Source organism: Poecilia latipinna, unplaced genomic scaffold, assembly GCF_001443285.1.
Source record: "Poecilia latipinna isolate Pla-1442-1.1 unplaced genomic scaffold, P_latipinna-1.0 Scaffold754, whole genome shotgun sequence".
NCBI lineage: Eukaryota > Metazoa > Chordata > Actinopteri > Cyprinodontiformes > Poeciliidae > Poecilia > Poecilia latipinna.
The window spans coordinates 41,930-64,869 of record NW_015113370.1 but is presented as its reverse complement, the minus strand read 5'-3'; the positions used below and the strand labels follow the sequence as shown (position 1 = coordinate 64,869).

Sequence of the window (22,940 nt, the reverse complement as noted above, 5' to 3'; positions counted from 1 at the left end):
GTGTGTGTGTCTGCGTGCGTGCATGCGTGCGTGCGTGCGTTTGAGAGAGAGTGAGCGGAGCTCAGCTCTGAACTGGAGGAACACACTCTACATATTAATCCAGTCATTAGAAAACAACCAATCAAAATGTCACCTGGGTTCCTTGTTGTGATTTTACAAGCTAGCCGCCTCTTGTTTACTGTCGCCTTCCGCAACATCCTTGCTTGGCTAAATTACAACATCTGCAGGCTTTTCATTTCATGTGCAGCAACTTCATAACTACTTTAGCAAGTAGAGGTTGATAAAACAATTGCCTGAAAATGGCCTGTGTGTATTTTTTTCCACTATTTGTTTCATACAATGCAGTAAAATTGCATCTAGTTAGAGCTAAATGAGACTTTTCAATCAAAGTAACAAAGTAAAGAAGTTTAAGTGAAAGTCATTTGCAGTCTACAGTATTTATGAAGGTCTTTTTATGAAGAGAACTTTCATTACTTTCTAAACCAGTGATAGGGTTGGCAATTGTAAAAACAAACATTAAAACGTTAATCTAAAAAAAAATTAAAAAAAAAAAATAGGATAATCTTCAATGTTTATGAGAAAGCTTCAGGAAACATTAATTATTTCAGTTCTGATTTAAAGGAATAAGTTTCTGCACATGTCAGGTTTTCAGCAATTGCATTTCAACTAATTTGGGTCAGTGTGGGTATCCTCTATAGATATCTATAGAATAGATATTTCTGTCTATTCCACCTGATAATGAAGGAAATTCTGATTCCTTCGGATTTTGAGATTTCACTGATTTTTAACAGTTTGAACAGTGGCAGAAAATCCCACCTACATTTCTAGTCTTTCAATTAAGTATTTTATAAGAAATATCAAACAGTGTTTCTACACATAAAACCTGAACTTTGGTATCACTTGACTCTAAGGTAGAGGTTTCAGAAGAATCATTCTTAAGACGAGGGTCAATTAAAACTACGAGAAAGTGGTTCTCAAATTTTTATCACACATACTCCTGTGTAAAAGTTTACGGTTTGTCAGACATTTTACAACAGTAGTACAACAGGCTGTTGATAATTTGTTGAGTTTTAGCAAATCAAGGCAGTAAAAGAGACATGGCTATCTGTGGGAACAGAATAATTGGCCGAATCTTTTTTACTGGATGTGCTGCTGCTGCTGCTTGCTTCGGTTCTCACCTTATTCGCCAGGTTTAATGTAATTGAACAACTTGGTTTCATTGGCTGTTGGTGTGTATCAGCTTTACACTAAGCAAATTGTGTAAGTACTAACAGCTGCCACTGGAGAGACACAATTCACCACCAGTGGTTGTTCTGCCAGAGCATCATGGAGGCAAACAAAACCTGTATATGGTCAATTCCACAGTAAGCCCAAATGGTGAAAAGTGATAAACCACCCAACCATTACTTGAATGTCCATCTTTCCCAATCCTGTCTCTTACAGGTCAGTGATTTACCAGCATACAAGGAGCTTATGGAATACAATATGCTGCCAGGTCAGAGGTCGCACACTATCCATGAGGGGAAGCTAAATGAATAAACGGAAATCCAGCAGAAACTGTAAATAACACAAACAAAAAAGGGAGCAACTTCAGTGGAAGCAATATAGGTCTGGAATGAGGTGTATAGGAGAGAAGATGTGCGATGAGATATTGTCTAAATTTGCTCCTTCTTCTGGTCTAGTTCAGCATGTAACCGACTCCCTCTGGTCCTGGCTAAGCCCCCTTTGAGGGAGCTAAATCCCCCGCTGATCATCAAGGAGAGGAAGGAAGGTGAAGATAATGCGTTAGGGAAGCAGAAACAGGAAGAGTGTATGTTACCAGGCCTGTCCTGACTTTAGAAATGCAGTGTCATCCACACGCTGCATGAAATATCTAAACGTTTTCAATAAAATGACAGTGGAATGATTATCTCACACTGAACAATGTTAAGAAAAAATCCCACCTTTATTTTCTTTATTTTGAGTGGGTAAAATATGCCACATTCAAAAAGAAGCAGCTTTATTGTTAAAAGCTTCATGACACACCCTGCTGTTCAACTCACTCACAGCCTGTCTATATAATTTAGGTCCAGGGACGGAGATGACACAGGAAGAAGGATGTTTTAGTAAAACATTTATGTGTTGCATTAGTCTGCTGTAATAACTAACAATTTTTTGACTTCCTAGAGCGTCTACCATTCATTTACTTAAAACCTCCTGATATTAAAAAAAAAAAGAAAAAAAAAAGAAAAAAAAAAATACTAAATGGGAGTCATTGGGTGTTTTGGGTCTTTCAACATCATTCACCCTCTTTCAGGCGACCCAACCAGAGATGACACATATTCTTGGAAGAACGTTTTTCAACAGCTTTATGATTTTTTGCTAAATTTGAAGCAGGTGTAGTTACTACACTGAAAAATGCTACATCGGGAGGACCTTATGAGAATTTCCCAGAGGTTCTGCACTTTAACTCTTGTGAAGTATGAAATATTCTACTGATGAAGAACTTTGCCCTTGTTCTTACCATCCCAAGTAAAAGAACGACACCCAACATCGCCTGTATTCAGTCCAACAAAAGCTGCAAATACTCTCTTTGTGATGCATTTTCTTCCAGAAAGTTTCTTTGAATGCTATTTTTCTTCTTTTTTTCCCAAGAATGCATCAAACTTTTGCTCCTGTCCTTTCATGCTTTGTAAAACGGAAGGCATACGAGAGCTCCTGTTATATAGCAGATCTGCTAGAATAACTGTATGTTTCTCAACTGCGCAGGTCACTCTGCAGAGCTCCAATCAATCACCGCTGGTCCGTCCGACTGACTGAAACCAGAATCAATGCTGCACACAGAAAGAGAGCGACTCTGAAACACATGGCTCAGGGCTTGGGCCCACCGATCACTGCAAGACATCATGCTTGTCTACTGCACAGTTGCGGAGCGGAGTTGTTTAACAACGGGACGGATTTAAAGAACAATAGATGAGGGGAAAGTAGTGAGAAAGAGAGAGGGTGAGTCCGGGGGTCAGGCAGAAAGGAGCAGATACTTGATCAAAGTAAATTTTAGCTGATAAGTCCATCCATCAAGCTGATGATACGTTTGATTTGTAGTGACAGCATGGGGAAGGAAATGAGTTTCAGTGACTGAGGCTGTCATGTTTGACAATACACAGTAAGTCTTATCTGTCAAATTTGTCCTGAAAACTAGCCACTGTGGCGGTTATAACAGCAAGAGCAGAGCTGAAGGGTTGGAGATTAGACAGGGTAGGTCTGAGAGATTACTGCTTAAACTTTATCAGTGAGATTTCACTGCAGCTTTGCTGTGAATGCTAGGAATGCAGTAAAATTCGGCAAGAGTGAAGTTTACTTTCCCTAAAGGCACCTTCGGTAATACTGGGAAATGAATTAGCTGAAATTGTGCTTTATATTAATTTGATTGTACCTAATGATCATCCTACAATATCATGAAGTTCACAGGTAAGATATCCTTCTTCCTCCTTGCATAGTTTACCTTCATGTTTTTTCTCATATTTCAACAGGAGAGTATAAATACATGTTAAAGGGAAAAAAAATTATATTTCTCCTGCTCCAATGAGAAAAGAAACAAAGGATGTCTGAATCTGATCCCAGGTGTGATTCCGACCACAACCATTCTTAAACAGTCTCTCCAATAAAACAGAGCGGTCAGCAGTGTCAAATGTTGCCCTTAGATCTGACATCTAAGGGCAGAAGTGTGATCATTGTCTGTGTTTACCAACCGCGTTTTTACCTGTGTGACTCTGAGGATACGACTACGACTCTGGCAGGAGCTGAACGACGCAGGACGTCCTGAAGACATTGGACAAGGAGGAAGTGGCCGAGATGGCAGATCTGGAAGGTGGACTCAAGGCCATCTTCTGTCAGACTCCAGGGCTGAGTGCACACGGCAGCGTTGCACACCAGAATGTGCAGGGGACTGTGGCGAAAGAAACAATTTCAATTGGTTACAGAGACAAAAAAAAAAAGAGGCACAACACAGATCAGAATAAGCTGATACACATACAAGTTATGAGTATGAAAAGAATGATTAGCAAAGTACAAGATAAAGTAAGAATAGTAAGAGAACTGGAAACAGAAAGAAGAAATGTATCCTTTCTGATAAAGGTACGTGTTTTGTCATTTTTGTAACTTTTCTTTTCAAATGTGTTGATAGCAAAACATTATTTCCACGTCCAGAGTTACTTTAAAAAACATGGGAAGGAACAAAAACAACCACAAGACACTTGAGAATGCAGCCAGAGTAGCCAAATAAAGACGATGCCAGATACAGAGGCCCGACTGTCAGATAAATACTACACAAGTAATGCTACTTGTGTAGTATTTATTTCACACAGGTGAAATATTTTTGATGCGTTTACTTTCATAAATCTTAACCACCCTTTCTATGTGGCACAATCTTCAAGGAATGTAGGAATGCTCACTCCCTCTATATTCTGTGTTAACAATAACCAGCTCAAATCCACTCTACATATTTTATTTAAAGGTTTTTGTTTGTTTTTTGTCAAGAAAACAACTTATTTCCTGTTTACATCAATAGGAAGTCATGTCCTGTGATTCCACATATTCCTATTCATTCATGGTAGCGTCGTTTACTTTTAAAGAGGCGTGGCTCCAAACACTTTTTTGTGTCTGAAAAGTGTATTTTAAAATTACATGTTTACTTTGAATGCTACTTGTGTATTATTTATTTCACACAGTTAAGATTTATTTTTTTAAGTTTGTCGGCTCAAAAATATGAAATTTGCCCATTAAAGAAGGTTTTATTTGTCTGCAGCGGCACATCATTATCAATGATAGGATTATACAGAGGTTTCTAGTGAGTCTCCCCATGGCTACACAATTACTGTAGATACCGACTCCAGCTGGCCGGATTCCAAGAGCGGCTACGAACGGAAACTGATTCTTCGATCATTTAAAACACACTCGTGATGGGAGTAAAGCGTTTCAACACAACATCTGCTCAGCTACCGTGAGAAACCAGATCCACCAGCACATCGACTGGAGAAGACTAAGCAGATAAAAAAGCCAAGTGCTCTCCAAAGTCGTGATATTTAAAGCAGGTGATTTTATTCAGCGGCCCACATCTGCTTTGGATTTCCGTTGAGCGGGCGAGCAGATCCACCTCCTCGTGAGGCAGAGAAAGGGGATTGGTCAAGGTAGCGAGAGATCCTTGTCGGTGACAGTGACGCTCCAACGAGCTCAAAAGGCACAGTAACACAGGCGAACAATCCAAACACACCCCACCAATTTTTAATTTCTTCCATTAGAATTAATTATGAGGCCGAAGGCAATTTGTGTACCCTGTGTTTAAGACTGCCTACTGGATTAATTAAAAACTGGATGCTGGAAAATTAATGTGTGAATTGTTATGCCTTTCTATAATGAGCCATCCCATGCTATTACATAGTACTATACTGTACGATCACCTTCAGGCCTCTGAACACACTAGGTTCATTAAAGAGCACAAACCTAGGCAACTTAGAGAATGCCAACCTCAGCACATATTCAACACACCAGCAGTGAGACATTTTAAGCTTTTACCCAAAATACAGCACGGCAAAGAAGTCTACAACTAAATTGTTTTGAGCCACAACACACAAGTAAATGCAGTGCCTTGGAAAATTATTCACACCCAATGAAATTTTCAACATTTTCTGACGGTACAAGTGCAAAGTTTGCCACATTTCATAGGAATTTTATGGGATAGACCAACACAAAGCAGTGCATATCTGTAAAGTGAACAACAATTAATACGTGTTTTTCAAAACAGATTTCAAACACATTTCTAAAAAAATGAGGCGTCCATCGTTATTCAGATCCCCTCAGTCAACACTTCATAGAACCTCTTTTTGCTGCAACTACAGCTGAATTTCTGTCAGCTGCGCATTTCTAGATACTGACGGTTTAGTTTGTTCTTATTTGCAAAATAAGCTAAAAATCAGTCAGATTTTTTAAAGCCTCAGCAGCGGTACTCTGGTGGATCTATTTCTGGACTTTGACTGGGACATTCTGCCACATGAGAATGCTTTGATCTAAACCAGAGATATTCAACCTGCAGCTCTTGAGCCACAAGTTGATCTTTGGATCTTCCACAGAGGTTCTTCATAACTTTTATAGTAAAAAATGTATTGTCATGATAATAATTTTGATTTATAGATGTCACAATAAATTTCAGTTAATGTTTAAAAAACTTATTAAAATGTTAATGTTCCTATTTTCTCCATTGTTTTTTTTTCCACAGGAACAGGAGTAAATTTAGTCTATATGTGAAATTTAGTGGTATAAATCACATTTCTTTAAGTGTGTGGCATCCTTAAGAACCTTGTTTAAAAAAATAATCAATTAATGTTTTTACATGTAGACTTAATTAGAAATTAAGGTTTTTAGCTGAATGATTCTAAAAGTGCCTGTAATATTTCCTTAGATGCATTTATCTTTTAATTAGGTAGAAAAGAGTGTTATTTTTGCATTTTTTATGGGTTTTTTTTTAGTATTTATTTGTTTTAAAACCTAAAGAGACAAACAAAATCTTGGATCCTTAAAAGTGGCCAAAGTCTCCTGAAGTGGATATTCATCAAAAATAATGAGTTGTTTTTATGTTGAATTTTCAGCTGTAGGCGAGTTTTATTTAGCTGGATGGAGAGCAAAAAAGTGAGGGCCGATGTTAGTTTTTGAGCACAAAGACATGACTATAATTTAACCAAATCTTCTCTTTTTTGCCACGCTTCCATTTCTGCTTTACATGACCAACAACTGTCTTGAAAACAGATTCTCCCACCTGAGCTGTGGACCTCTACAGCTCCTCCAGAGATTCATGGGCTTATTAGCTGCTCTAGGCAAGTACAAACAAGCATTTAAGTTGACATTTTTGAATGATTCCTTGTATGTCATTTGTTCTTTAAAGGTTGCAAATAAAAATCCACAGCCTTAGTATTTACACTCAGATTAGTTCCACTGGGTTTTATTTTCAGGTATCAGGCTTTAGGGGACTGGATAAAAATGTATTCCGTCTTTGTGTCAGATTTTGAAAACTATCATATTCCATCTACTTCGCGGTTGTGCTCTAACAAATAAAATACAATTCAGCACAACACGCTGAAGTCTAAATGGGTTTACAAAATGTGAGTTGAAGGGCTACGAATGCTTAATGCCGCAGATAAAACGAAACAGAGCAGTAGAAACTTGCGGTGATTTCAAGGTCTAGTGAAAAAATGCCATTTGCTTAAAAGATGGGAAATTAAATTTGTTGCTTTTGACTTGACGTTCCCTTGTCTAACAGAGTATGAAGTGCAGCATCATTGTGCAAAACAAGGCAAAACGCTTGGCTCGGTCCCCAGTGTGTTCACAAGGGGCTTCACACTAACGCCACGGGCTTGAACTCCTGACCCAAGTTTTCAACCCCTCACTAAAGCGTTTACAGTAAACTAATCCTTTTTCCCAGCAACACCTCTCAGGAATTAAATGTTGTGACCTTATTCTGCAAAGACAAAGGGACAAAACAGAGTCTGTCACTCGGAGAAGATCACAAATTTCTAATCAAAAACTCACATAACCAACTTTTCTCTGGCCAGTGGAGAGCTTCCCCCCACACACAGAGCGTAAATGTGGCTCTGGTGAGTCTGCTTGTAATGTAAAAGGCCTGTTAATTCAACTGCCCACCAGTTAGTCCCTCTCTCATAAGCGCAGGTCTAATGAATGTCTTTAATAGGCCTATCGCCGCATACCACAGTCCCTCTCTCCACATTAAGGCTTCACAGCACACCATGCGCCGCGGTGCAATCTCAGCGCTGGTCAAACGAGGGTGTTAACTACCAGACGGGGACACATACGTTTATATATTTACTTTAAATAACCCCCGCGGGTGTGACCCCTGACCTCCTCGGTAATGTAGGCCAGCAGGAAGAGATTGCCTGTGTGAGTAAGGTTTGGACAAGCAGTCATTAACACTGGACTTTATTGAAATGAGGAAAACTGGAAACACCCACAAAGTACAGACTCTTTCTGACCCATATTTCTCCCCAAGAACCAGAAGTTAATGTTCATCGAGTACGAAAAATTATAGGCCAAAGAACAGGAGATGTAACCGTTTCATACCCTTTGAGCCTTCTTAATGTATTTTATTTATTTTACTGGAATTTTATGTTATCAGCCAGCAAAATGTAATGTGTGTATTTTTATTTCATCCCACTTGAATCCTTAAGTCTTAAATTAAACAAAAGGGCAACCAAATGCCTGCAAAGGTCACACATACAGCTCTGGAAGAAATTAAAGAGACCACTGCAAAATGATCAGTTTTCTGATTTTACTTTTTATAGTGTATGTTTGAAAAAAATAAACATTGTTCTTTTATTCTATGAACTACTGACATGTCTGCGAAATCAACACTTTTCAATATTTTCATTGTTAAAAAAAAAGAATAACTGCACATCCTTTTTTGTTCTCTTAATCATGCACTGCTGTGTTGGTCAATCATATAGAATCCCCAAAAAATCCACTTGAGCTTTCAAGCAGTATGGAGACTTTTTCAAGGCATCAAAAATAAAAGCAGAGAAAGTTAATGCAGGTGAGCACACATAGCTTGTGTTAATTACGAGCCGCTCGGCAGAAGTTGTGCTAAGCGTTTATGTCAGCAGCGTCCTTCATCAATTACATCCCTATGAAATCGCACTGCATTCAACAATATCAATATCCAGGTAATTTCATTTCAAAGGACAGGCAATTAAAGCAGAATTGGGGTCAATGGAACACAAAGCAGCATGAAAGCCACTGACTGGAGCACTTAAAAGCAAGAGAGTGAGAAACGAGGCAACGCAAAGAAAAAGGCTCTGATTGCATTTCACCTGTCAATGACACGCTGCAGGAGCATTACTGTGCACTTGTGTCCGCATGCAAACAGTGCGCGCACAGTTGTCTGAGCGTGCACGCGTGCTCACGCATGTGGCCACTGCGTTTGCGCGGCTCTGCCGTGTGTTATGCCCGAAGACATACGTGCAGTAATAGAGTGTTGGTGGAGTCAGACAGCTGCCCAGTGCCATTCACAGCTCAGAGCTCCCAGCCTCCACTCTGCTCTGTTCGCCTTCTGATGAGAATTAATGTACTCTGACGTCCCCTGGGAGTCCCCCGCTACCCACCTCCCCTCCAACAGCACGGCTAATGAAGAAATACAACCTTGCCAAAATACTGAGGTAAAGAGAGACAGAGACAACACGAGAAACAGGAAGAGAGAAAACTGGCAGCAGACAGATAATTTGTACAAAGCAAAATAAGAGGGACGATAGTAAATGTATGAATTAAGCTGTTACAGGGGGTGCAAATACATTTTTTAAGAAGTTGGAATAAAAGTATATGACACAGATCGAAGAACGCAACCGTGGAGTTTGGCCGTGACCCAGGACGCGTGCCCTGGACAGCCATACCCTGCCCCAGGGCTGCTACAGGCAATGGCTGCCCTGCCTCTCCCCAAGGGGCTCCCTTGACACCAACAGCCCTTCCCCGACACGCAAACACACATACACACACACACACACACACAAACACACACACACACTCTTCCGTCCTACTGAGACCTGCAGGTGGATGAGCAGCACAGACAACTGTATTCACAACCCCAAAATAGCAACGGAACGCCTGCTTGCCGGATGTGAGACGCAAGGCGTAAAAGCTGACCATGTCAAAATGAGCGATGGGAAGCATTCAACCAATGTCAAGTAATTTGACACAAATACACACACTCACTCTTGGGGTTATGTCCATATGGTGTCTATGAGTAAAGTTCAGGATGTCCCTTAAGTACGCCGGATTTAGATACACTGTTTACGTCCTTAATACATTAGCATGGATTAGTTATTCCTCTAAGTCCAGAATTACTGAGGAAAAACTTCTAAATCTGATTTGCTGGAGTCTGAACCACAGTTCTGATCTACTGCAATGATGTGGGTCCAAATGTCAGCAAAAATCAGAGCCTAACATAACAGAACTGAATAAAGAAATTATGAATAGTTTTGTACACAAGTACTGTTACTCCTTGAACTTTATCATATTTTCTTAAATTTAACTTTAATTAATTATATTGAGATTTTGTGATAGACTAGCAAAGTGTCGCACCTAAACATGAAGTTGAATCAAATTGACACATTGTTTTTGCAAGTTTTTTTTTGTTGTTGTTTTTTTTTCAAAATTAAAATATAAAATTTACATTCAATCCCTTTCACCATGACACCCCTAAATACAATTCAAAGCAATCAAGACAGGTTTATAAAAACAATATTCAAAGCCTAAACAATTCAGAGAGCTTTGTGCAACCCATCATCACCTGGGAGAATGGATGGAGCTAAAAACAGACTTTTCCTTCCACCTCACAATCACAGTGGTTCATTGTGTTCAGGTATCACTTAAAATGCACAGATTTATAGCTGTAAAGTAGTAAAATGTGAAAAGCTTAACAGATATAAATACTTTTGCAAGGCAAAGCATCTAAAACTTTGCAAGAATATGAAGATTTTCTAAGTTCAGAAACAAACAAGTACGTTTATACTCACAGCTTCTTGGCCTTGAAAGATTCTGCAAACTCCCTGACGCTGCGCAGAGAAGCCAGGTTGCACATCATGGCCTCTACTCTTGCTTTGTGCTGTTGAGAGAAAAACATGTACATAATTGCATAAGAAAAGAGAAAGAAAAAAATACAACAGAATGTTTGAAAAGATTCATTTTCTCATCACTGTCAATGTAAAAGTGAAAAGTTTAGAAGTTAAAAAGGAATAAAACAAGATTCTGTTAAATAATTCAGCTGAATGTGAGAATTAAAATATACTACATTCTGAGTGCATAAATACTGAAAGTGCCCTCTGCAGTTTTTAAAAGAAGAAAATAAATCACAATTATGTCTGTTCAGGCAAAAAAAAAAAAAAACATGTTAGAGAAATCTACTTACAGTCTGGTGCAACTGCTTTTATATGATCCTTTCACATAGAAGAACATTTGTAGTATTTAAAATGTTAGATATTCTGTAGATTTAATGGCACAATATAGGTGTAGTTTGGAAATGACTGAGTAGCTATTTTACAAACAGAAAACAGTTTGCTTAGTTTATTGATAAAATCTAAAAGTGCATGTAAAAGTCCAGGTATGTGAAAGACAAACGGGCTGTACAAGAGTTTTTCTTCTTGCTGCTCATCTTTTATGTCAGGATTTTTTGGAGATGATGTGAACTGAACTAGTCAAATGAAACAGAAACATAAGTTGCTGTGAGTCATTTAACTTTCCCATTTCTTCTGTTTGCTGGAAACCACTGTAGCAAACTATAGTGTTTCTAAGCAAACCTCAAAGACTTAAGGAACTCTGTACGTATAGCCTATGTGTGCGTGCGTGTGTGTGTGTGTGTGTGTGTGTGTGTGCGCGCGCGTGAGCGTGTGTGTGTGTGTGGCCCGTCTTATGCCATATGTTGGGAGACAGGCTGAGGATAGGGGCGGAGAAGAGAAAGATAAATGACTTAAAAAATGAATGCATAGCTGCATTTACACACTGCAGAAGACAAGCTAAATATTCATCATCCTCTCTATCACAGTGTAGCGCTCCGCTGCAGGCCAGAGGCCTCAGCTGAGACACATGCAGGCCTGCAGGGCCACATCTCTTTAAAAACAGCAGAAAACCATGTTTGTCATTTTGTCAACAGAGATCCTCTTTTCTCTTGTCCTTCGTTTATATCGGTGCAAGCCAGGCGAGGTCCAAGGAAGCTCACATGGGACCTTGGCATGTGTTAGCACTAGAGCACGTAGCATGAAGTGAAACTGAGCATCCCGCGCACTCTGCTCTCCGAGTTCTACCCTTTCCTGCGCAGCGCTCCGATTCCCCGAGGAACGGCATCAGCTCGCATAACACCCGGAAGAGCACTCGGCTCCCAGCCCTGCCAACCAGCGGCATCACCGCTGCTTTGCTGTCAGCCTTTCTTTTTTTTTTTTTTTTCCCACAGATATGAGCTCCTGTATGTGACCATCACTTGGGAATGTCTCCCTGCAAAGCTAAGCATACATGACACTCCCAGCAAGGACGTTCCACGGAGCAGTGAGCACGACGAAAACAACAAAGGGTTAAGAAATGGGATTCTTCAGGCATTTTACTGACACCTTAACTGCCCCGGGGCGTATTCAAACATGCATACACAGGCACACGCACACACCCCCACATGCACACAACAAATGCAATGTTGTGACTCAAGGGTAAAACCATGCCATCGCACCATTAGCTATGCTTGAATTATTCTCTTGATGCCACTCTATACCATTATACGGATGCTATTACAGAACATTAAAGGGCTGATTATGACTATTATAGATATGATTATAGGGTACCTGCTTATATGATCCGCACACAGCAGTAATCACAGGTGAGGGGAGACAACTGTCTAATTTAATGACTTACAAGTGCAATGCGCATTTATACTTCGTGTCCCTTTCACATGGTCCACAAACTCAAGGGAAAGGGGGTTATTTTATAAAAGAGAAAATATTGTTTGTTTTTAATTGTGCATTTTAACCGTGTGACGTTGACTATGTCGCACTAAAAAAAAACTTTTTGGCATAAGAGCGCGCAAAAGTTCTCCGAACAAGGTCAGGACATGCACGCTGTTTGATAATTAGCAGGTCACTGGGAAGGCCTCCTCAACAGGAAAGCTCTTCATGAGAGCATGGCCAGCAGAGAAGATGAGAGCAGGTGTCAGCTTGACGAACATCTCTCCTCTGGAGATGTGGTAGAGAGAAAAAAAAAAAAAAGAGAGAGAGAAGAAGAAGAAATGGGAGAGCGAAGGAAGGATAGAGGGAGGATTTTAGGGGGTCCACTGGAGCAAATCCAGCAGGAAGAAGAAGGTGAGCAGCCTGCTTTGCCCGCCTGCCTACCCTCCCCCTGCAGACTGAAGTCTTGCGAAGAAAATAAAGTTTATTGCCTGGAAAGAAGAGGGGGGAGCATGTAAAAAGCATTAAAGCTATGGAGGTGAACAATTAGACAGATGGCCAGGTTCTGGAAGGAGAAGGAGGAAAAAAAAAAAAAAAAGGATAGAAAAAGACAGGCAGATCATAGAGATACAATCGTTCAGGGTTTTTATGAGGGCCCTGACAACTTCTCTCCCCTTCAAGGACGAAAGACAGAAGCGAGGGACAGCGATGCCTCTCTGGGTAACTCCCTCAGGGAGCCACAGGAACTGGCTTTAGTCTACGGAGCCACGCGCATCCTGCAGCTTGGTCTAAAAACAAACTCCCACGCAGGTTTCTGAGATTTTAATGTGCAGAGTTCTCCGGGCTTCATGGCCAATGTTTATAAATTATGAATAGAAAAGATCAATTTATAGACTTATGATGGATGGATTAAACTTTTAGATAAATAAAAAAAGAAAAATCAAGTCTGGAAATATAAATAATTTTCCACCTCGTCTCTGTCAAACATTGTCCAAATGGCTGCACATGAAAAAATGATCAGAAGAGATTTTAGACGAATGAACCCGTTTCTCACCTCCAGCCATCAAACTTTCAGTACAACAATCTGTAAATGTGTGACTTTTACCTGTGGGAAGGATGAGAACTACAGCACCAATTTATTAACCTCTGCCTACAAGAGAGAAGGCCGAGATCCTCAGAGCCTCCCCTGGTGTTCCCCTACGGCATGCGGTCTCTGTTGTGGAGAGAGAGATGGAGAGATGGAGAAGGAGTGGAAGGTAGCGTAAGGCGGGTAAGCGCTCTAATACAATTATAACTGAGGCCATCCAATCCAATAAAATGAAGAAGTATTAAAGCAGGGGGAGCTTCATCCTGGTCAATAAGACACTGGGCCACTCTGCTAACTCCTGAAACACACACGTGGGCGTCCTCACACAGACGTGCACAGGTACACACACTTCGCTGACCCCTTTAATAGCACAGCAGCCGCCACTAATGGACGCAAGCAAGTGGAACCGCCAAATAATACACTGTCTTAATGCACTGGACTCAATCTCATCCCACACTCTCCTTTATCCTTCTCAGGCTTCACTCTCATACGTTAACCCCTGGTTCCATCTACCCTCACCTTGTGCCGCTCGCCACCTCGCTGCCTCTTATGGATCGCCAAAGCAGAGGCATCTTTAAAAGGCTTCAAAGTACTCCGTATGTACAAAACACTTACCCCGCTGATCCTTGTTAATCTCCTCAGCCACAATCAAGGAAAAAAAAAAAAAAATTAACGTTTTTGTGGTTTTAACTAGTTTCGCTTCCTGCGAATACTTCTAATGTCGCCTTAAAGTGAGAGGAATGTAACATGGGTGCATCTTAACCAGCAGGTGCAGAGAAAAGGTGTTGGAAAATGCGATGAAAGTGAATGAGCAGGGAAGAGACCATGTGAAAAGGGCACCTTATAAAAGCAATTAGAGAAATGACTTTGAGCCCTTCTTCCTGCTCCGCAGATTAGAACAGGCCTCGGAGGGAGAAACGCAGGGAAACTCAGATCGGCGTGACCTTGTCTGCAACACACCCCGCTAAATTGGCCATCAGCTTTTAAGACTCGTATCACAGATTTTGATATATTTTTAGCAAAACGAAAAAAGAGAAAAGAAAGGAGGGGAGAAACTGTGGAACGTGCAGCTCGTATATCATCCTGTCACAATTATGACGTTTGTTCATAAATACCAACCAATCTCCTCTCCACCTGGCTAAGTCACATGCACTTGTGCTTATGCATGCGCCACACAACAACAAAGAAATATGGATACACATCACGTGTGGTGTGTGTGCGTGTGTGTGTGTGTGTGTGTGCGAGAGCTTCCCAGGCTAAAAGCAAAGAAACATCTGTCCGGGTGCTCCGGAGGAGGCCGGAGAGTTGACCTCCGTGCAGACAAAGAGGCCAAACACACACGCCCGCAAACTCAAGACCCTCATGTTCTGCACGTTGCAGACACAAACGCGCACAAATAAACAAATGCTCGCGTGCACACACATTTCCTCACCCTCCGACACGCAAACACAGTGCAATTAATAGGGAGGCAGGTCTCTGGTGAGCAAGAGAAAGTGCCTGTTCAGCACATAGCGGCAGAATATGCAATTTCCTCCAGTTAAGTCTGTATTAAATTGATTTCTTCTTTCTCTGACACGGACTGGGCTTCATCCCCCCCCACCCCTATAATGAAAGCAGGATAATCTACAGGTTTTCCCTTTCCTGAAATCAAGTTACAAATCAAGTAAGTGTGGGGGCAGATGTGGGGAAAGGTGAAGGAAGGACATGGGATGATTTTCCAGATGAAAAACATGAAGAATGAGGGAAAGGCGTGCCGATACTCCGAACGTGCACCTGACACGCACATAAGGACTCGCACGGGGAGGAAAAGGGCCAGCTTGTGGTTAAGTGCTCACTGACATCCTTATTCAGCGGCGTGCAAAGGGCAAGACGTGTTGGTAAACAGAGCATTAATAACCGTAATGAATGCGGCACATCAATTAGTGAGCAGATCAGTCAAACCTGACAAGGAGGCGGAGGCTGCAGACAGAAAGGCAGTTCGACAAAAGGAGAAACTCGTGGACTTCACATTTAAAAAAACTGCAAAGGAAAATGTTAGCGTATGTTTAATGGTTTACAGTAAGTGATTAAAGAAATCCAATTTTATATCTGCTTTTATTGAATTTACTGTACTCAAAGAACAGATGCTTATTGGCTTTGTGTAAATTTCTGCACAGTCAAATTCAACATTTTTCAACACCATTATTATTTAAATTTCAGACTGACAGCAAACAAAGCACAAGTTTAGCTAAAACTGTACTGAGTTAAAGTGTATATGTTATTTTTTTTGCAACTTTTCCTTTGAGTCCAAAATTCTAGGTCACAATAATATAAGCAATGTCCAGGTGAGAAATATGTGAAATAGCATGAAAGCAGCACAAAGCAGCTGAAAAAGCAGCAGATAAAGATCACACATACATTCAATCTATCGTTTTTAAATGGTCATTTTTGCAAAGAACCAATCTGCTGCAATCAGTTTAGAGTGTGACATACTTCAAGATGGAGCAGTAACACCGACTATAATCATCCAGGTATTGGATGTGTATTAAAATAATGAATTCACTTGAATTCAAACATCATCAAATATAAACTTTCTCATGACGGAGGAGGTAGAGGGTGGCTTACGCAGATTGTTTTAATATTACCTGCCCAAATATTCAGTAAACAAATTCCAGGTGAAGAAACTTGCTCAGAAAAACATCAAGGAAACAGTAAATTAATACATGCAAAAATTAGACGCATTATAAAATGCAATTTCAGCTGTAGTACGGAAAATGTGACAATTTTTAAGAAGGATTTAGGCCCAAAACTGAGATTGTTAGTTTTATTAGTTTTTACAGGAATCCAATATTACAGTCCGAAACCTTAATACACCTTGTAACTGCGAGCATGTCTGTCAAATATAATTTCCAAGTAGTGCAATGTTTGCTTAATTTCAGAGTATCGCTTCCAACGTCTCTGTTTTTAATTCTCCTGTTTCTTTTCCTGTTTCAGAGCCAAATCAAGAGAAAAAAAAAATCACCTGCTGTTTAGTTGACAGAGATGTTAGTATAAGTATGTTCAATATTTTCCTGCAACATGGTGAGCACAGAGGACACAACAAAATTACCCAAAATTACCCATCATGTGTATTAAAATTCAATGCAAATCAAAGAAAGTAGATGCTAAACTACTTTAAATTACCAAATAAGAGACTTTTTCTATTTCTTGTCCTATTTTGCTTTTCAAAATTTTCCTTGTATGTCGTTGCTTTTAAAATTTCACAAATAAATTATTTAGAGATGTACATAAACTTTTGCCCACCAGACAATAAATGTATGAACAGCGCACAAAAATCTTAAGCATTTTAAATTCAGTCACGCATAATAAAGTTTGAAGAAATAACTCCTGATCTATTCACAATTAGGACTAATTTATTTAGCTATCAAAAGAGATGGGTCAGAGTGAAGACAAAGATGAAGACAGGGAGAGGAAGAGAGAGGGAGGGAGGGATGGCGCTCAGGACAGACAGATGAGAGAGACAGAGATGGGGAATGAAAAGGACAGGGCGGTCATCATAATTGCAGAGTTTGCTTTTCGGATGCAGACAGACCAGGGCCAGGGGGCCTGCAGCAGGGATCAGATTCCACACAAACACACATGCAAACTTATACACAGAGGAAAAAAAAAAAAAGAACAATGAATCTAATAAAAAGTGTTTTTTTCTGTAAAAGTCCTCTATTAATTTCACCCCATGTTCAAGGCTAACATGTATATATAACCGTTCTTAGTTTTCGATGTCTGTCAGTGTGTGTGTGCGTGTGTGTCCTGTTCTGCCTGAACTTCGCTTCTCTCACTCCTTCACCCAGGGCAGAGCCTGATCGCATTTACATTAAAAAGAGATGGAGATTTAAATAATGTGTCTATGTTCTCAGAAAGACATCAAGAGATTTTCATCTTTCTCTCCTTTTCCTCTCTGTCTCTTCTCCTCCGTTTCCTCACCCTCTCCTGCTCCCGTCTCCCCCCTCCCTCATCTCGACCGCTCTATCTCCGCCAGATTCGCAGACTGTGCACATTTTTCCCCGCATGTCTTCAGTGTAACCGATCCCCCTAACAACCAGGATTTTAATGCGATCCATATTGCTCCCTAATATTTCAGATCTCCGAAAAAGCGCCAGCAATTACATATTTACACCCAACTTATTTTGCAATTCTGTGCGGGGACTTTAGCGTCTGGCGTGAGCAGCATGAACAGACTGAGAGGCTGATTACATTGAGGTTAGATAACAATGAAGCAGGAAAAACACCCAGGCCGCGCGCATTTCTGGTACACAACTTTCTCTTTAGAGGCGTCAGCAATAAAGCGCCACTCTCTCGACTACAAAATAATTTGTTCTTTTTCTAGTGCTGCGGTAATGTGATTGCTTTATCTAAACCTGCTAGTTTGAGACCGTTTAATTTTCTCCTAAAACATTCCCGACTTGTATCGTCATCTCTGTGTCCCGAGGCCGGACGCAACACCACAGCTCTGAGAGAGAAGCTTACATTTCCTCACACAGCGCGGTGGTGAGCACATCACTGTTCAGAGGTAATAAATTAAGCCTCTTTGATTTGCTACTTTTATTTATTTATTTTTATTTTTTTCCTCAAATCAGCTGTATGAAAACATGAGCGTCACGTAACTGAATAAGAAAAGAATCTTGCAATTAAGAAACATGGAGACCTTTGATGTGAGTAAGTGTGAAATAGACCTTTTGATGAAGGGGCGTTTTCACCCTCCTCGGGGTCTTGTCTGCACTTTGATTAAAAGCTCTTTTGTTTGGAAATATCCTAAAGTCCGAACGGTTTTTCATGTTTTCAGTGGAAACAAGAAATTGCGTAATTATGTCTTTCTTGGAAATTTAAAGGCTTTCTTTTTTTCCCTGTGTTGTTTTGAGTCATGAGTGGCATACATGGAGGAGGGACTAGGAGAGATCCAAAAGTATTCATACCCACTCAACTATGAAATATTAAAATTACAAATGTCTAAAAAGCACACTGGGCCCACTGATCCACACATGTAACCTTACATGAGGTGGAATGATTAAGAGAAAAACAGTTAGTGGGTTTGAGGTTGGATATTTATTGGTGTATTGATCTAAAAGGGACTCATTACTAATCTAATCTCAAATCAGGAAAGCAGCTGTGAGGCTCTCAGGAGCTCTGGAGGAGCTGCAGAGATCCACAGCTCACGTGGATAATCCACTAACAAGATACAAATCAGTTAGGCACTCCACAGATCTGGCCTTCGTCGAAGACAGACACCGTTTTAAGTTTTAAGTTTTAAGTCTCAATCAAAGTTGGTCAGTAGCATTTTACGGAAAACATGTGAATAAAAATACTCTGGCTAGATGAGACCTTTCTTCAGCAAGAAGACTTGAGACTAAACACCCTGAACAAACAGTCACAGTGGAGAGGTTCAGATGAAAGCACACGCATTGTAGAATCCTTCATTCAAGGTCCTGAGATTAATCTTTAAAATTTTACGTTTATAGGTTCTGCACAACCAATTGTACTGATCACTTTAGCAACATTCTGTAAAGAAGAATCGGCAGACATTTCTGTCTAAAAACTTGAAATTTGGCTTTAAGAAGTAGTGACAGGGTAGAGTACACACATATGCCACACTTTTCAGATTTTTTTATTAATTTAAAAAAAGTTCATTGTTGTCCTATGAATATGAAACTCCACTAAATTTAAATTTACAATTGCAATGTGAGAAGATGTGACAAAAGGGCTGTAAATACTTTTGAAAGGCCCTGTTTAACAATGCGCATGAAGCAGGGGTCACCTTCTGATACATTTATTGTTATTATTATTCAGATTCATAAGGAAATTCATTAGAGCACAGTTTAGATCATCTTCTGTGCTTGCTGATAAAGGTCACACAGTTATGCATTCTGCTAAAGTATTACACAAATCTGAATAATAAGAATATCATCATGGTGTTCAGCGTCTCGTCGCCTAGTAATAGCCTAAACGCATCTCGTACAACAACATAATAAATGCATCACGTGACCTCAGAAAAGGCCGGAGGTCAGCGAGATGAAGATTGTCAACGGACCCGAGGAGTGACAGAGAACAAATGACGCCTTGTAAACAAATTAAATTATTACTTTAATTCATGCAGTCTGATTAAATTTGCTGGGAGAAAAGTCCTTCGCTGGGGAACCTGAGGAACGAAGGCAAGGCGGAGAGGAGGGAGGGCAGAGGAAGCTTTCTTTACCATCACCTTGTCCAACAACAGCTCTGGCACCAAAGAATGAAGTAACTGCATTAACAATGCTGATAATCTCACAAGAGCGTCTTCCTTTTGTCTTCCAGGTAAACGTATTAAACTTTGGATAAATTCCGTTAGTATTGGAACGCCAGGCTGAAATTATAGCTTGGTCAATAAGGAAACGAAATTCTGTGTAATCTAAAAACCCTGAGACGTTTCAATTGTTGTGAATTAATATGAAAATGTGAAAACCGGCACCTAGAGCTGAAGAGATTTCAGAAGACTGTGCAATGCCGTAGAAAACTTTCACATCCCTTGAACTTTTGCAGATATTCATTTTAATTGGACTTTATGTCATGGGCCCCCATAAAGCGGTGTATAATTATACAGCCCCCATTCTCTGATGCCACTAAATAAAGTACAGAGCAACCAATTGCCTGATTAGTAATTGGCATCTACTACTGGTCAAGTCAAAGTCAGAGGCTAAAAATAACTCAATAACTGGTCCCAATAAAATACACAGAAGCTTGTTTTTGTCATGTGACAAATTGTGAAAAAGTTCAAAGGGTACGATTACTTTTGAAATGTAATGGCCAAACACAAAAGCCAATTTCCTCCAATCCATCCTATAACCTTAAAAAAAACTGAATTAAAAGACTGGTATTTAGATTGGTCTATCACCCAAAGCAGCGATAGGTCTCTCCTCAGTTTGCTCCTTAATTCCATCAGAGTAATCCCACGTTATTGCCCTCTAACAGTACCCTAAACGAAGAATAAAAAGTTTGCTTCCCTCTAGCAGTGTATTACCAGGAAACAACAGGCCCTCTCCTCATTAAGTTATAGATATAAATGCTCCAAAGCATGAAATTACCCCCGAGCCTCCCTCTCCAAATAACCTGGTTTGCAAACAAATGATCCGAGCACAAGCAGTAAAAGGCAGATTATTAAAATAATAGGAGGGATTTAAATTTGCATCCACAGAACAATTCAGCAAAGGACTGTGCAATTACTCCTCCCCTCCTCCTCCTCCTCGCCGGTTCACTCCACCTTTCTACCGGCAAAGCCCAGAGTCCCTCACACTTTATTGTGTCCATCTGTTCCTCCGAAGAAACACAAGCACATTTTGGTGTCTGCAGCTGTGTTTTCCATTTGTGCTCAAATATTGCAGCATGTGCGTTACCAATGTCTGTTTCCCTACTAAAAACGGAATCCTTTCTGCACCCTTGTACTTTGTTATTCGATTCGGCCCTCCCTTGAAGTCTGTGATTCTCCTCTGCTATGATAAATATCTAACTTTACCTCGAGACAATAACAGTCCCTCCTCCTATCCTGGAGTAAATGGGGAACGATGAGAGAGTGAGGTGAGCAGGAACGGACGAGGCTAAGGGTGCTCAGGTCTGCATTACCTCTGAGTTATGGCCTCCATTTGCATCTCAATCAGCCTCTTTAGAGAGCCCACCACCTTTGTAACACCCCCATCACACCGAAGCCACCTTAGGTAATCAGGGAGATTTAGGGGGACTGGCAGCCTACTGTGGGCACCCGCTGGCTGGGGTTTGCAGCTCATTCAGAGCCCCTGGTCTCACTAAGGGCCCTCTGGGCCACATCCAAACACAGGAGAATGGCAGCACTTAACAAGACCGAGGAAGACCAAGACAGACGGGCGGCAGGAACAGGCCATAAAGCAGAGGGAAAACAAAGCACCCGTGTGATTATAATAGATCTTTCTACATAGGTGTCTGCATAGCGCTCCATCGCTGCCTCATTAAGACAGGGGAGGAAAGGAGAAACTTGAACTTGTGACCCCAGGTGAGAACATTTTATCACAGAGCGAGAGTGGCATTGACACCCTCCCAGCGCACCCCTGCAGCAGAAACTGGTTCTCTGACGTGTAATGGGAGTCCTCAGGCCAGAAACAACCCGACACACACACTAGCACCACTACATGGTGTGATTTGCAGATAGCTAATGCTCCACTTGAGAGTTGCTTCTCTAGTTAGCGCTGTCTTATGGCTGAACCGTGCTAAGGTATTATTACCCACAGTCAGCCCTATTGATATTGTGACTCCGGCATCTGTTCACCTCCTTGTTACTGCCTGAACCCGAGCACAGTGTCCTATCTGACTGTGTGCATAGCTTGTGTTAGTGTGTTTGTGTGTCTAAGACCTCTGGGCTACAGCGCAGTCACTGTACACAGAAGAAGACAACAGGCTAAGGAAGCTAATAGAGAAACACTGAACACACCAGGGGCCTAATCAAGTGTGAAGGAGTCGTACCCACAGGTCCAAATCCCTCTCTTACACAAACACTCCGGCCTTTCTTCCCCGTCTCTAATCTCACTGATGCCCAACACTGCCTACAATAATAACAGATTGCTCAAAGGTTTTGGGAAATAAAACGTACAAAAGCAACAAAGATAGGAGGAGAGGAGGAAACCAAACTTCACAAGCAAATACAGATGGCTCAGGTGAGCAAAGAAAAAAAAAAAAAAAAAACTGAATGTGGAGATCCAGAAACAGGAGCTGAGCTTCCAGTTATCAGAATCAAATATTAGCGGAGAGGAAAAAAAAAACTAGGGAGTGGGCAACATTAATCAAAGCGTTCACCTAGTGGGCAGCCATATGGCAGATCAGCACGCCAACTGAGCAAACTTGCTGATCTTCAGTAACAGAGTGCAATTAATTCCACTGCCTGCATTCATCTCTCCCTCACACGATGAAGGAAAGGGAGGCAGAAAAGAAGGAGCGTGTACAGAGGAGGGTTTGTTAGGACTCTTTACTCTTCCACATCAACTCTTTTTTTATCCTCGTGCTTACTTGGAGCAGAGGAATCAAACCCAAGTGATAAATGAGGTGGACATGAGGGCCTCAGGTAGCTCCTGTGGTGATGTTGGGGGGAGGGACAAAAGAAGTGAGTAATTAGGAAGCTAAGAGAAGATATAAAAGAGAGTGGGAAGGGGATTAGCATATAAGAACCATCCAATGCTTTTGTAAGGACTTAAAGTACTTGTGTTTTTAGATTATCTTAGAATTAAATTCTGCTTATGAAAGACAAAATAAAGTAGTAGAATGTTACTACAAAAAAAAATATATATATATATATATATATATATATATATATATATATATATATATATATATATACACCCGCTCTCTTTATATATATATAGAGATAGCGCGAG

At 40.6% G+C, this 22,940-nt stretch overlaps 1 protein-coding gene across 1 annotated transcript in view; it reads right to left on the bottom strand.

Moving 5' to 3' along the window:
* Positions 1 to 22,940, bottom strand: part of wwox (WW domain containing oxidoreductase) — a 174,786-nt gene that overhangs the window by 120,055 nt on the left and 31,791 nt on the right. Inside the window, exons 6-7 of the mRNA XM_015045926.1 lie at positions 10,548 to 10,636; positions 3,740 to 3,925 (exon numbers count right to left, since the gene is read on the bottom strand). Of these exons, the coding sequence (XP_014901412.1) occupies positions 3,740 to 3,925; positions 10,548 to 10,636 (275 nt within the window). The remainder of the gene's footprint in view (positions 1 to 3,739; positions 3,926 to 10,547; positions 10,637 to 22,940) is intronic.